The 16,534-nt window shown below is 43.3% G+C and overlaps 1 protein-coding gene across 1 annotated transcript; it reads right to left on the reverse strand.

Annotated features, from left to right (window-relative positions):
* Window positions 1-4,391: 4,391 nt before the first annotated feature.
* Window positions 4,392-6,125, reverse strand: gbp (glycogen synthase kinase binding protein). The gene has a single exon (XM_020617388.1). The coding sequence runs from the start codon at window positions 5,998-6,000 to the stop codon at window positions 5,485-5,487; it is 516 nt and encodes a 171-aa protein (XP_020473044.1). The 5' UTR covers window positions 6,001-6,125; the 3' UTR covers window positions 4,392-5,484.
* Between the last annotated feature and the right edge of the window lie 10,409 nt (window positions 6,126-16,534).

Genomic DNA, 16,534 nt, shown 5'->3' on the forward strand with positions numbered 1-16,534 from the left:
TTCTGTGAAGGCTTGATACACAGGCTCCACCTCTGGTTGTTGCTGTGCAGAATCTGGTTCCAAAGTGAGTCACAAAAGCAATATGGCCGCATAGTGACTGGGAGTGGTGATGCATTTGGGTCTTTACAGATCCATATTCTGATCAGTCACTTTGGGTTGAGTCTCTTTTTACTATCATAGGTCTGAGGACTGTGTATGAGTACACAAGAGGATCCCAATGAGCCAGAGCATAGGCAGTACCAAGTGTGTTTCTGAGACAAGAAGGAGAATCACCAACTTGTTCTAAGGAACTGAGCCAAGCTTATTTTAGAAAAACCAGGCACCTACAAGATTTATGATGCTTTTTGTTTTTGATTTAGAGTAGAATTTAAGATAAAAATAAAAGTGTTTATGTATGTATGCATGTATTCTGTTCCTGCTGTGTCTCCATTTGCAGAATTTTAGCCTCCATTGTCAGCAGCAGCCTTTCCTCTTCTGCCATCAGATAGCAGCTCTACAGGGCAGAAGCAGCAGGCTGACAATGACCAACAAGCTCCACTGACTTCACACATCCACCTGGAGACTCAGCTGATGCTCAGAGGATGAATGAGGTTTAATGAGGATAAGATCAGATGATGAAAGGTGTAACTATTTGATGGCATCTGTCTTAGACGAACCACGATGAAACAAAGACGGCATACTGAAGGTCTTTCTTTCTTTTTTGTCCCTCATCACCGACTCACACACTCGTTCCTGGGGTTTTACATTGTTTACATACAACAGCTTGATGTAACATACAGTATATGTCTACATAACAATTAGCATTAGCTTACCTCTCTGAAAACATATCACTGGAGCTGCAAAGTTACTCTTCAGCAAACTGATCTTGCACTGAGCTACTCTACTTAATGTCTGCTCAGCCCAGAGGATCCAGTGACACCCAGGACAAAACTGACCCCTAGCCCTGTTTGGGAGGAGCCATCGCCCACACACAGTCAGGACACCACTGTCTGACTGTAACAGTTTTCAATCTGAATTTCAGAAGCAGGGCACGCTGTAAGCTCACACCCCTTCCTCTCCCAGTCATATTTAAACTACCAAGAAAGACTCACTTCTGCTTTCACCTTCTCTGCCCTTTCCCCCTACATCTTACTATCCTCTCTTTCTCCTCTTTCATGCAGGGGGGTCCGCCAGTGCCCAAAGCCTTTCTCCCCAAACTGCAGTTCATAACCAAGTCTACACCAAACACCATTCTCCTCTCACACACTGAGGGTGGGCCATTGCTAGTGAATGTAACGAAGATGGACAAACAATCCGGACACAGTGACAGTGACTGACAGTGGCCCTAATACTCTGGAGGTAGATATTGCCATTGCTGAATATCTGTGGTCATCTATCACAGTTTTTTTTTAGTTTTGACCACAGGAACAACCTTAAGGAAGGAATTTACAACCAAATCTTGCAACTGTAACTGACTAATTTCTCTGAAAGGATCATTACAGTATGGACTTCATTTTGGCGGTGCTGACCTCTTTAAACAAAGTCTATGATTTACACTTGGAGGTCACCAGCTCAGGTTAACCTGAAACTAGGAGGTGCTAAGTCTGCTGCAGGTGCCCTCTGTGTCCTACTGCCCTCTTGGGGACAAACACTTCATTACACTGCAGGCTGGATGATGTTACACAAGAACTGAGGTAGAGTCTGATCTGTATGCAGTTGTCACCATTTAACTAAGTCAAAGCTGCACTGATACATTCTGTACATATACTGGCTTACCCTTCATTTGTAGCTTAGTATCATTCATTTGTATTCATTTTGTCTACATGAACTTTGCTGCTGTTTGCACTGGCATTTAGATACCAAACTGGATTCTACTGTGTTGCTGGACCAATGATAGGTAGTTAAAATATGAGATTTCATATTATTCATATGTTACTGAGAGCTGCTACATATGTGCTGCCTGTGAGCCTGTTATTTTCAGCAGTGTAGATCCCTGTGTTATGCTGGTTGTTGTCATGTCAGGGAGCAACATTAAGCTCAAGATGTTTCTGTCTGCTGTTGTCCCTCTCTGATGCTTCTTGAGCAGACAAAATAGGTCAATAAATTCCTGAATAAACTGAAATGCACAAAAACATCATCAGTCCATTCAGAGGCAGACAGATGAAGCCCCAGCCCTACACATACTGTAGGTCCTCCTGTGCTGTGGTTATTTCTGGCTTTATTCAGCAGTTTGGTGAATGCTGCTTGTTCCTGAGACAAACCAGCCAAACGTAAAGATGATGCAACTGGATCTGACAGCAGATACAGAATGAGATGCATCACCTTGTTAGAAGCGAGGGAGCTCACACACACACACCGTCTGAGCTCTGCTATTTTTACCTTTCACTTGTGTTGTTGTTGCGTCAGGGATGCGGCGCAGCCATGTGGGAGGTCGACCTGAAGAATAAGCTACCGCCCACAGACACGAGCTCATTCACAGTCTTTTAGTCTCAGATTCACACTATAGCAAGATAGCTCAGGTCTTTCACGCTGCATTTCCTCCTATGACAGAAGATGTATCACATACAGGCTTCAGTCAGGTCTCTGCACATGTCTGAGCTCCTGAATCAATGAACTTCATGCCTCACTTGTCATTTCCTTGTTGGGGTTCAGATGCTGAAAGATTACTGTGGTAAACACCTTAATCGTTAATGTTAACAGCAGACTGAGGAGGTTGTGCATGCAAGATACACCTTCGTTGTACACGTGTAAATGGAATTTAACACACAAAATGAGGCTATTTGGGTAATTTAATAAAAAAATTACAGATGGAGCTAGAAGATTTTCAAATCAGCTGACTTCTTTTGGAAACATGGAACAAACTGATTGTAACATATGAATAACAGGTCAAGACTTTATATCTGCATGAAATAAAATCATTTCTACTTACGAGTGACCATGAAAGCATTAATGTGAGCAGAGAAAGTGGAACAAAGGGCTGGACAAAAATAAAAGAAACCAGACTGTGAATTTATTTGGGTTAACTGAGACTGAATTCACATTAATTTACAATAAATACAGGTGCATCTCAATAAATTTGAATATCGTGGAAAAGTCCGATGGGTTTTTGTTAAATGTGGGCCAAAATCATCACAATTAAAAGACCCAACGACTTAAACTGCTTCAGTCTGTGTGTACTGAATTTATATAATACACAAGTTTCACTATTTGAGTTGAATTACTGAAATAAATGGACTTTTCCACGATATTCAAATGTATGGAAATGCACCTGTATGTGGTCACTGAGGCCCTAAACGCATTATTGGAGTGTACTGATTTGATTTTCAAGATCTGTACTGGATCTGATACTCAATTTAGAAAGTAGATTATCACCATTGACTGGACCAGCCCACATTTTAATCTGAAGTTCAGTAGCAGGACCACACCTCTAACCACTTCCTGCCTCCTCAGTCATTCAATGGGCTGTTTTCGCTTATGGTACCACACCCGCCCTATTTTTGTTCACTTACCCCCCCCCATTCGGGGTTTCATGTTTCCACACAGTGTTGTACAGATCAATATATGGCGCATTCCTAAGCTGATGATCCTCCTGCATGACTGTATTCATCTGCAGGGTGAAAACTATACACCAGATCTTAACATTTGACATTGATATTCACAATGATTAAAATTATTTATCAAGTGAAAAAGAGGGATCTGCTGCTTCTGTTTTCTGGCATAGTAAGTTGCTGAGGTTCTTCCCCTTTGGGCTCTGGGAAATTGTGATGCACAATTTTAACTCATTTCTGACACTAGTTTTAAATCATTAGTTCTGACCCTTGTCCTGTGACTTTCATTTAAAGCACATCATATTGTCCCATGAGTAAAACTCCCCTTGCCTATCAAAGTGGTTGTAGGCTGCAGACCTAATTTGCACATATGAAATAATCCTCCTGCATGATTGTTTTTCTGCAAACACTAACAATTTCTTACAGTTAATCAACTAAATGACCACTGGAAGAAATCCCGATGTCCAGATTCTGTTTGTGTATGTGGCAGGTCTGCAGCAGATGAGTGTACTCAGCGTCGACCTGTCCACCCAGACACCTACATAATGATGCCAGCTCCATCTGCTGCCACGACGGCCACAACTCTCAGTAACCGAGCAGCAACAGCAGAGGGAGCAGCTACAAACCATGTGTAGGATCTGGACGGCTCACAGCAAAACATGTTTTTCACCTCTGGTATCATGCCTGCATGCTGTGATCCAGCAGGGGGGGAGGGGGTATTTATAGGCTGATAATGAGCATGTGTCCTTCAAGATCACGTTGTCCACACTCACAGGCCCAGACGTAGCAGAGGACAATGTAGGACAAACTAGTGACAGAACAGGTGAGAGAGGTTTCACAAAAGACCGCAAACACAACTCTACAGCAGTTTGGAAAAACAAAAATGTGTTTATTAAGATGACAAAAAAAGGCCCTGAATACTCAGGAACATTCTCAGTTACTTCGTTACGAAGCAGTGATTTTCCTTTACACAAATCAGAAACAAAAACTCCTTGTTGGAATTCCAAAAAGGTGAAAGCACCACAAAAGCGTCCTATGATGGGCAACCTCCCCTCCAGCTTTACAAACAGACACACATCAGCCAAAGCCTGTGGGAGCAGGGCGTGTTTCCTCCGTTTTCCAGGCCCCGGCTTCTTCCCCCCATATTTGATGTGTCCATGTTAGTCTCTGAAAAGTATTTAGAAAAGAAATGTGGAGCTGCCGTGGACAGAGGTGCAGTGTGTTGTCCAGGGAACACAACCTGTGGCACTTAAGGCCAAAAGGGTCACCATTTGTGTATAAACCAGCATAACCGAGGGCAGTTGAAGGACGACCTAAACCGAAGTGAGAGAAAGGTGGAGGGGGCACTTCCCGTCTCTTTACACCCAACAGTAGACTGTAAACAAAAACAACTATCAACCCATCCCCCCCATTATAGTGATCTGCCAGAACAGGGAACGGCTAGGTTGCACTTCAGCCACGAGTAGACCTCCCCAACCCCCCAAAACACGTGAACAAATTCCGGGCTGCAGTGTTAAACAAAAGCTGAATGACTCAACCATCAGCTACAAAAGAAGAGCCATTGTTCAGAACTTCGTCTTCACACACACAAACATATTCGGTGTGATTTCTTTTCACATCTTTGAAGGTTTACATTATTGAAAATGTGAAAACATGCCTTTCTAAGTAACGACAAGGCGGGTAAAGTGAGTCTGTAGAGGCTCTGACCTCCGCAGCACCCGGACGTCTGACCCACACGGACACATTCAAACATAAACACGGCTCAGTAGCCGGATGGCCAGCGAGCTAGCTTACTGCTAGCCAACGTGGCGTAACGCTACAGACAAACCAATGAAAACGGATAACATTGTGAGACACAGCTTTTAAGTCTGTTTCGTAACCGTCCGTGTGTGTGTTGTCTCAGTTTTGTGTCCATCCACAGGGGAAACGTCGCGGTGCAAACCCGTGCCTGGTTACATCAGCACGGCACATTGTCCACCGCTTTGGGGAAATCTCCACAGTCTGCGGCGGAGAACTGCAGCCTCCTCACGGCTTCTTTAATGAGGTTCCCCGATAAGATTAACTCCTGGAGCAGCCGGTGTGGATCGTCCTCCTCTACGCCGATCCTCTTTTTGTTCCACTGTTTGATTTGATCCCAGTCCTGATCGCCGTTGGATCCGGGGATATTATATGGACTCGCCCTGCTGCTCCCCCGGTGTCCCCGGTTTCGCAGCCGCATACAGCAACCGTTTCGCGTCTGAACTGTAGCTCCCGTGCTACCGCTGATGATAGCCGCCGGTTTGACACCGCCGGTGCTGCTGCCGGTGAGCCCATGTAGGCAGGACATAGACACGGACACCGTCTTCTGGTGGCCGCTGCTATTGTTGTGGAGCTGCAGCGCTTCGCCGATTTTCGTCACCAGCGCGTCCACTTCTTTGGAGTCGACGGTGACGGACTGCTCCAGAAAGATGTAGTTCTCCTTCCGACAGGGCATCGTGGCGGATATTTGTCGATATTCAGGTAGAGTTCTCTGTCTTCGTTGTCGGGATGGACGAGAGCCCCCAAACCGCTCCTCGCTCTCACCACGCCGCTCGGCAGTCACCAACAGCCCCAGTTGATTTGTAAACAATGGGTGACGCGTTGTGGGTTCTACCATATTCCCCGGAGGGGGGCCGAGTTGTGCAAGTCAAAATAAATCGCACCAAAATGTACAATTCACGGAATGAATCGTCAGACTATCACTTAATATATTATCACGTTATGTATAATTTCCCAACCCAAATAGGGATCGAATATGCTCGCTTTTGGTTTTCTGCCGACACTCTAATACCCCTACCACCCCGACCACGTTGCGGCTTTGGACTGCTCTCTCTAAATGGGCATTACATAACTGATAACTGTCTGCCGCTGTCTGTTCAGGCAAAACAAACAAAGCAGGAGTATTTTATTAAATAAAATTGTGAAATCATGTTGAATCTGCCACAGATGGCCTGCCGTTTTATTTATCCAAGTGTCAAAAGATGTTTATATGTGAACAAGCATGTGCTGAAACCAAAAATGATCAGAATATGTTGTGTAACCAGTGTTCACTACTGCACCAAAATCTGTGTCCCTTCAGATATTGTGACCTAATGGCAATTGCAGCTATATCAGCACATCATAAACACTTATCACATACTTAATTTTGATAGCAGCAGATACATACAAGGTTCCTCAAGGGTGGCACATTTTGATAGGTGTAAAGAAAACAAACTGACCTCAATGACACAGAGATGGTCACACAGGTCTGCATACTGAGTATATATGATATAATAAAACCACCCATCTATGCACTGGACCTACAAAAATCACCTGTTATAGACTATAAACTATGTCTAAATACAGTGACAAAAAGTCAAGCATGATGTCCTCAGCTGACTCAGGATCTGCCTCATGTAATTCCATCTGTACTGTTTACATACTCATTTTGCACATGCATAATTGCACACGCACTGTTATTTGCACTCCACAGCTCCCAAGTAGCATATATTCTCTCTGCATTATATTGTTTTCGTTGTATTTTCATTTGCTCCCTTCACTTGCTGCTTTAAAGTGCCTCAGATTTGTGCTTTTACTGCCTATTTAGAGGCTATTTAGTACCCTGACACCCCACAACAATGCGCCACACAGTGTTACTGGGAAGGTGTTTTGTGGATTGAGAAACTGTTGAACTGTTTGGGGAAAATACACACCATACATACTGTATGGGGTAAAAATGGCCCTACATGCCAGCACAAAAACATCACACTCTGAAGGTAGCATCATTATTTGATGCTTTGCTACTTCTGGCCCTGGACCACTGCCATCATCCGTTGGACAATCGAGGTATCCTACAGGATCATGAACCAGTCTCACCAGAAGACTATGGCTGAGCTGAAGATTACAATGGCTTGTGTGTTATTAGCTTAACCACATTGTGCTTGTAACTTAGCTGAATATCCAATCACATTTAGGACCAATTCATGCAAGAAAAACAGGTAATGCCAAAAATATTCCATTTGTATCTTGCCACTGTTCATAAATGCATTTAAAAAAGCTGGCAGTGTGTAAATGTACAGAGCAGCATCTGGTATTCAGTGTGCTGTCTGTGATAGTGGAAGAGGAGGGAGGGTGTGTGTCTGTGGGAGAACACAGTGTACATTTCTGTTTCTAAGAAACAGCGGTTGGCTGAACCTGATGCTCTAGTCAAAGGGAGAGCCATCATGACCATAAAAGGAGCTTCTATCAATGCCACCACGTGGTGTGCGAGCCAATCACAGGGCCCAGCTGAGGTTCCCTGTATGTGCAATAGCAGCAGTTGAAGTCCAGTCATAATGGATTCCAGCAAGGTTGTGACAGTTAAGAGCGACACCCAAAACTGAAACCAAGATAAACTGTCAACACTTCCTGAGACACAAAACAACAATACTACTGTTCAGTCAAATTACTATACCTACACTGTGCTTCTTACAGTATATACAGTATTGTGCAGAAGTTTGGGGCACTAAAATAATGCTATAAACAAGAACAACTTCTCTTACTTCACGGGGTCAACAGAATCGATAAAAACTTTGTAAGCCCATACAGCAACCACAGAAACTACAGCTTATAGATGAAACTAAACAACACAGGCTCAAAAATGGAACCATACAGCACTCTTGTGCTGCACTGAATTGTGTTAAGGTGTTCCACTTTGCCCGCACACGTGTGCCTTTGTGTTTTAGACCTGAATTCATTCTTTGACTCCATGATAAACATTAAAAATGAAGCAATGTCACACTCTCCAGTTAAACAAGACAATCTAGAAAAGTCCATGAGTGAGATGAGTCATGTTTTAGACTCCTTCCCTCCCTCAGGGCCAACCTCCACTGCTGGATTCTTTGTCTCCACACTGACAAGTCAGTACACAGCACTGGGAACTGAGTTGGCAGAAAAGTGGGTCACACACTTCCTCATTCTTTCATGTCTTCCTGTATGTGAGTCAGCGGCTTGGTAAACAGCTTTACCGCCCTGAAGATACAATTCCTGTTTGTTTGCAACAGCAGCTGCTGCTCTCTCACACATTGCCTGAGCTGACTGCCACAACAGGAATTCTTATGTGTGTGTTTGTGTGCAACCACTGCGTTGCTTTTACTGGTCTCTGTAGCGAGCCTGGGGTGGTCGTAGACTGGGCCTGGCCCCAGAATGGTCCCACTTCAGACTGTCACACTGCATGAAGTCACGCTCCCAGCTTTGGAGGGTGCTCTGTATTTATCTGTATCACATCACATCCATTATACTTTAAGACCAACCACAGCCCCCCCCCCCAACTTGGTGCGAAAGTCCAGTCTGAAGGCTAGTAAGGTTTATTATTTCTGAGGATTCAAACAAGACTCTGTGACACAGTGGTGCTATATCCACATAACAGGATTTTGATATATAAAGTAACAAAATTACATTGTTTAGTCAGGTTATATAATGGCAGATTAATAGGCAGGCCTTCTGAAATGTTTTTTTTTATTTATTCCTTGGTTTGTGACAGATCTGGACTGTGTATCTATAATTTATGCGCACTCTTTGTTGCTGCAAATCCTTTAAACCTCTACATTTTGTGGTCACTGTTATGACTGCCCTTGGCTTACTTCATAGCAGGCTGTGGTGCCACTGAAGGCTGAATGGAGATTGAGCAGAAAAGAAAACAAGCCTCACAGCCAGAGGATCAACTTTGATAGCAGTGGGAGGCAGCCAGCAGCTTGAGTTCACAGAGTTTGTTTCCTCCATTCAAACAGAGAGGCGCCATCTTTATATCACCTCCTCCTCTCTGACACACCAGACACACCCCCTTCTTGCTCTGAGAGGAGTCTGAGGAGGTTGCACATGGCAGGAAGTAATATGAAAGGATCTGTTTGTTGTTGCTGCTGTGCTGTAAGCCTGCAGGCTGTGGGAATATATTGTAAACATGCACAGAAACACAGCCTCAATTATTAACAGCAAACTGAATAGAGAAATAATTGTATGTGTTGTTAAGTTTCTGAAGCTGACTGAGGGTCACGCAGCACTGAAAGGTTAATACATGTCCCATTTTTACAGTATATGGTGCAATGGGAGTAATGTCTTTCGTGGGGGGGTTCTTCCTGAAGTCCACTGTCATCTCCACTGTTTTGAACTTGTTCAGCTCCAGGTTGTTGCGGCTACACCACAGGACCAGCTCCTCAACCTCCCGTCTGTAGGCTGACTCGTCATCGTCTCGGATGAGACCAATGACCGTTGTATCATCAGCAAACTTTAGGAGCTTGACAGAGGGGTCCTTCAAGATGCAGTTGTTGGTGTAAAGTGAAGGCAGCAGAGGGGACAGCACACATCCCTAGTTGTCTACCAACGTTTACCATCCAACCTGACAGAACTGGAGAGGATCTGCAAGAAGGAATGGCAGAGGATCCCCAAATGCAGGTGTGAAAAACTTGTTGCATCATTCCCAAAAATGATGATGGTGTTGAATGCTGAGCTGAAGTCCACAAAAGGCCCATGCATAGGTCCCTGGGGAGTCGAGATGTTGCAGGATTTAATGCATCAATCCATGTTCACTGCATCGTCCACTGACCTGTTTGCCTGGTAGGCGAACTGCAGGGGGTCCAGCAGGGGGTCTACGATGTCCTTCAGGTGGGCCAACACCAGTCTTTCAAAGAACTTCATAACTACAGAGGTCAGGGTGACAGGTCTGTAGTCGTTCAGTCCACTGATGGAGGGTTTTCTTGGGGAGTGGGATGATGGTGGAGCTTTTGAAGCAGGAAGGAACTTCACACAGCTCTCTCAGGTTTGGCGTGTAAGGACGCCAAACGGTGTTTGTGGTGGACTCAATTATAAAACCAGATGAACTGATTTAGCGAAAGGTTTTTACTTGTTGCAACTAGACAACCAATACACAGTCCAGGATAAACAATCAGGTTGATAAGACAGTCCAGGGTCAGCGCAGATAAACAGGTATAGCAAGGAGATCCAAACTTGAAAGGTCAAGGGGAATAACTCAGAAGGTCGGTACACTGCAGGCAATCAGAAACTGGAAGGGCATACGCAAAACACAGTGGTCAGAAACAGAGGCAAGGTATGAATGCTGGAGAGTCAGAGTTGGAGTCTAGAACAATCTGGCAGCGTCCTTGTGGGAGGACGCTGCCTAAATACAGGAGAAAAACAGGTGTAAACAATAAGGAGCAGGTGAAACAAATGCGAGTGATGAAGAAAGTAAAAAGACCAAAACTGTGGTGAAACAAAACAGAAAGTGTTTTATTTTATCAAAATAAAAGCCTGACAGGAAGCAGTGGCACCGAATCATGACACAGCTCCAGTGACCCGTTGAAGAAGAGTGTGAAGATGGGGGCCGGCTGATCAGCACACACTTTCAGGCAGGAGGGGGTCACGCCATCTAGGCCTGGTGCCTTTGTGATCCACTGTTTTAAAGAGGCCATGCACATCCTTTTCACAGAATGTTAGAAGTAGGGGGCTTGGGGGGAAGGGTGGTAATGGCCGGGGGTCTGAGGTGGTGAGGGTGGGGGGGAGTATTGTCTCTCAAACCTGGAGTAAAACACATTCATTGCTCAGTCACTGTACTGGCTTTACAGATGCTCTCCTCTCATACTTTACATGTGTTTTAGCCTCTCAGTGGCTTGTTATAACACAAAATAAAACATCTACACACCAATAATGTGTTTTACTAGAAAGTATAATTGGCTTTTATTGTTTCTGGGTTTGTTCCAAGATGGCTCAACTGCAGACCTCATGTATGAGGACCACAGCTCTCAAAGCCACTGGGAAGCTGAAAGCTCTGAAGGCATGAAGTTTTCAGCTGGATCCTTCTTCCCGTTCAACCTGCTTAGTTTCCCCTATAATGACATAAATAAAGCAACTTGAAACAAATGTTGGAAATGTACGAAAATTGTTCTGTCATACACTTGTGGTCAGAGTTCAGCAAACATGACACACATTCACTTAAAGAGAAGCTTCTGATCATATGTGTCTCTTGTTTGTAGTTTGGCCCATCCCTCTCACACGGTCTGGAAACACCCAGAAAAACAAGGGCGAACAGTCTGTTGATTACCCAAACTTTTCTTTGTAAATATTCAAAGGATTTTATGGCTCACTGTCTTGCTTGCTATTTGACCTACTGCACTTACTGAAGTTGTGTGCACCCAGTTTTTCAAGGGATTTTTTTCCACCTCCACAAAGTGACTCTCAGCAATGACAACATGTTATTTAGACTAATGGAAGTGATGTAAAGTAATATGCAAACAAAACCCAGGCCCATAAAACCACAAGTTCATTTGGAGGTTAAAAGGCTTAATCATTAATGTCAGAGTAAACTCTACTGAGGAGAAAGTGTCATTGTTTTCCAGTTAAAATTCACTTACTACATGCACATTTCACTTCAGTCTTACATAATATCTTCTCTTTTATCTTATTTACTGAGAACACTGCAGAAGCTTTTGCCTAACAGCGCTGATATGGGCACATTTTGTCAGCTCATCCTATTAATATTTTAATATGAACCCACTTTTCCGCCCATGTTGATGAACTGTAATTTAAACAAGACATAACTGACATAAGTAAAACAACACATGTACGTGAACTGTTCCTAACAGATCACATGGAGGTTCTACGCATGAAATTCTCAAAATTAGATAATCAAATGCGTCTTAAAGTCACAGAAAACAGACACCATGTACTCAGTGTGTGTGTGAACATGAGCTGGGCTGAGGTGCAGACGTGCATGAGGTGTGAGAAGCCCCCCGCTCTCAGTCACATCTCTCCCCCACCCCATGTGAAAGTGCTGCCAAGGCACAGCAACCTGATGTTACTGATTCCTTGGATGTACAGAGAAACCAGAACTCTGGCTGCTGTTGCATAACACTGCTTTAGATGTGTGAGTGTGTGTTGACATTTTTGCTGACAGGAGTGTTTTGTGTATATAGCAAGCCAGCACCACTCCCACCCTGCATTCACCCACCAGGCCTATTAATCTAAGCAGTTTACATGTTAATATGACACCGTGCAAAGGGCCATTCTGCATTATGAGCACTTTTACATTTGATTCATGTTGCCAATAATATTTTTGTACTTCACTTTTAATGCAGGACTCTAATGGAGTAATTTTACAGGGTAATATTACTGTCACTGTAAACAAATGATAAAACAGCTGAGAAAATATGCATGTTTTTTTTAGCTTTCTGTGTATGCTCTGCAATTTTGCTGTGAAAATGTAAGTGCAAACTGTCAAACCATAAAAACATTTGTTACATCTCACAGTCATGTCATTAAATGATTCCATTAGATCTGGGAGAATGGATGGTTTTTAGTCATTCAGCATATTAACTGTTCTAAAATTAGGAAAATTTTGTCAGAAAACCAGATTTGCATCTGTCCTGCTGATCCATCAGTGATCAGGTTAAGTCAGACACAAACAGACTTGGGTGTTTCCCAGTGGAACCACTAGCTCATGGGGTTGGCGACCCTCTAGGGACACGTTTGACTGTTGCCTGGTTGTGTTGAACAACAACAAAAACTGAAAAAAAAAATTCCTTCCTGTGACACCAGGTGCAACCTCAATTATTACACTACTGTAGTCTATAGAAGTGCTGTAGTCCCATAAAATGCTTCTATCCACCATGTTTCATTCACTGATTTAAAGCAGGTCCTTTTTAAAACAGTATTTTTGTGTCAGTGTGCATCATGTGACCTGCAAATCTGACACGAGTTGTTTAAAACCCACATAAACATGTGAAGTTAATATTTTACCATTGCAGCTTTAATTTGTGTGTATAGTTTAGTGTTTAGTTTCAGTATGAGTTAAACTGCAGCGCAGTAAGATAAGTTCACTGCTGCTTCAGAAGGAGTCACGGCAAGTCCCAGTGCACCACTTATGAAAACACATTGGTCGCACATCAGTTTTCTGATGGATTTATTGGTCAAACTGTGCAGCATTACTGAAGCTTTATTGCACTCTGGCATTTTATTACATTATTTTATGACTGTGTGTGCAGTTATATGATAATAAGCTGCACTGTGATTAGACTCACGCACACACACATAGCTGTGTTTTCAGTCCTTGTGGGGACTTTACATTGACATACATTCATTTCCTGTAGGCTTATCATAACCTTAACCATAACCACTACTTCCCTAATACCTAACCCTGACCCTACCTTCATCATAACCGTAAACCATGTTGCCACCCTAAAATTCAGTGATTATCAGGAACTAGCTTCTGGTCCCCACAAGGATGGCTGAGTCCCCACAGCGTGAGTGTGTTAAAAGGTTTTCAGTCCTCATGATGTATGAAATACAAAGGCACACTGCAGTGCAGTGATTACAGCAGATATGTTGTGTTTTGCTGAACTGTCCTTTCTTTCAGTTTCTGTTATCTGCTGTTATAAATGATCTGCTTTGATTGAACTCCCCTGAGATGGACATAGTGCGACATACTGCTGAACTGACTGCGAAACCTAGAGTCATCCATTCAGCCTCCATACCACTTATCCTGTTGAAGATTGCAGGGAAGGGGGCTGAAGCCAATCCCAGTTGACACTGGGTGAGAGGCAGGGTACACCCTAGTTGCCAGTCTGCCACAGGACTGACACATAAGCTGGAATCAAAGCTCCAACCCTCGGCCAGGAGATGACCCGCTCTACCTCCTATGCTCTATATGTGGGGAGCAGGTGACCTTATTTTACTTTATTTTAGGGACAATGCATGTTAATCACCATCACTGTAAATACAGTATGCCAGTGTTAGCCAAAAGGCTAATTTGTTTGTAGGTGTTGCCCCTTGTTCAGGTGCACAACATATATGCCATGGCATGATTAAATGAAACAATGCTAAGGCAAATATGTTGAAGTGGGAACATTTGTAGCAGAAAGTTACCACAATTAAATGTTAAGGATACAATCAGCACATTCAGTAATGAGAGACGTCACCAGTGAGGAAGACTGGGACTGAGATAAGCAGACTGAGTCTCTCTAAATCTAAAATTCTATGTAAACTGTTGTATCATTAATGCACTAACCCTATAAATAAAGTCACATTCAGTTTCACTGACAGAAACATGACACTTAATAAAGTTTTATTTGCATCCACATATAGACAAGCAGCGCTCCCACTAATGTTAGTGTCTTTTTTAGGACAGTACTAAAGACTTGAAGGAGACTTTCAGCATTTTTAACAACTCAAGACAATTTAGTCTATTTTTATAAGATTTTCTCCTGGAAGTCAACAAACAAATAAAACTGCTGATGAATGGGGGGTGGTCTGTGAGGAAGTGAGCAGTTTCCTTATTTGTGAACACTGCACCATGTTTAAATAACAATATAGCAAAAGTGGCATTTCATTTTTGTACGTGAAATCTCAGATAACTTACTAATAAATACATGGGCTCTGCAGTTAACTGTTTAATGTCCTGACTGCTTCGTGAGATTGTTTCAGTTGTTATAGGTCAGTGGAGAAGTAATTTTAGGACCATTGGGACACTTCCATGATAATACTGGAGTGTCCACCTACTGCAAAGTCAACATTATCAGCTCAGTTGACCGCAGGTCTGTTTGCTTGCTGGTCGATGATACTCTGGTGGCACTCGATTACTGTTTCTGAGAATCATTCCCTCATCTCTCCTTCACTCACTCACTCTTTCTCTCTTGCTAATGAAGCCCAGAGGCTCAGTGTTGTTGTTGTTGAGTCTGGAAGAAAGGGGGGGAGTAGAAGACAGGGAAAAGTCATGCCAGTCCAATTTTCTTTATATACCTCAATATCACAAATTTGCCTTTAATAGGTAAAAACAGAAGAAACCTGAAAGAAAGAAAGCAGCAGCAGTAATAGTCACTGTTGTTTGTCTAGTAGGAAGACACTGTCACACTGCAGACCAGTGAAGAGCTGAGAGCTGCTGTTCACAGGGGAACAGTCTGAGCATTCAGCTTTCCTCATGCATTTCTAGGCCAGGCAGTGATGCAAGTACCACAGACAGTCTGGAGTCAGTTCAGCTTTGACAGAAGATATAAACTGATACAAACATGAATTTGTTCCAAGGTGTGTTGATATTTTGAAGGTGCTGCAGCAGCATCCATGTATGGTTGTGACTACTGCTGCCTGCACATAGTATAACTGTTTCAGCGCATTTTGTATTTATTGTATTTACAGCTGTGATGATGAACCCAAGACATATTCTGGTGTATTTTGTTAATCAATAAACAACTTAACTATGTTGTAGTCTACTGTAATATATGCATCAGTAATTAAACAGGTTGTAAATTGACCACTGCAGATATTTTTTGTATGTTTTACTTTGGTGCCAAAAATAATTCATCCTGGTCTGACCTTTGTTAAACAAACAAAACAAAATCAACTTAACATGTACACACAAAGAGAGAGAGAGAGAGAGAGAGCGAGGTGGCCCTGCTGCCCTGTGATATTTGATCAACTGTCACTGGAAGAGCCACATGGCGTTCGGCCCTGATGCCCTGGCTCACCTCCTCACCCCACCCCTCCCCTCCCTGCCTCTCCTTCACATACAAGAGCTGAGTCCAAGTTCAAGAATAAACTGATTCTCAGCAGGTTCTGGGGATTTAAGTAGTGAGAATGTCCTCATCCATGGAACAAGCCCATATCTAGTCACGTTAGATTGTTGGACGACCTCTAGTTGTAGTAGTAATTATGACAGAAGCAAAGGTAGAAGTCAGGTGACACTGTATATATCGGTCGACAATACTCAGGATTTGGACACCAAGCCCCCGGGAACGGCTCTCGGCCTGTGACACAGTTTTGGCGTAGTGGCCAGATTGCGCTACTTCTGGTCCATTATGTGATGTACACTGACCCACAGTCATCAGAAAAGAAATGGCTGTAAAACGCCAAACACAGTTTTCTGAGCACCACAAACCCCAAACATCACACACAAACAAAAGTGTAGAAGAGCTGCAGTATTATTTTATTTTTCCCCAGCAGGAAGTCAGCTGCCTCGGCACTAGTGAGCACGCTCTGTGGGCCCAAAAACA

Source organism: Monopterus albus, unplaced genomic scaffold (assembly GCF_001952655.1).
Source record: "Monopterus albus unplaced genomic scaffold, M_albus_1.0 scaffold189.1, whole genome shotgun sequence".
Taxonomy (NCBI): Eukaryota; Metazoa; Chordata; class Actinopteri; order Synbranchiformes; family Synbranchidae; genus Monopterus; species Monopterus albus.

What these genes read in the sequence shown, in the direction of transcription:
- gbp (XM_020617388.1), bottom strand. Translation starts at nt 6,000, where the DNA reads ATGCCCTGTCGGAAGGAGAACTACATCTTTCTGGAGCAGTCCGTCACC.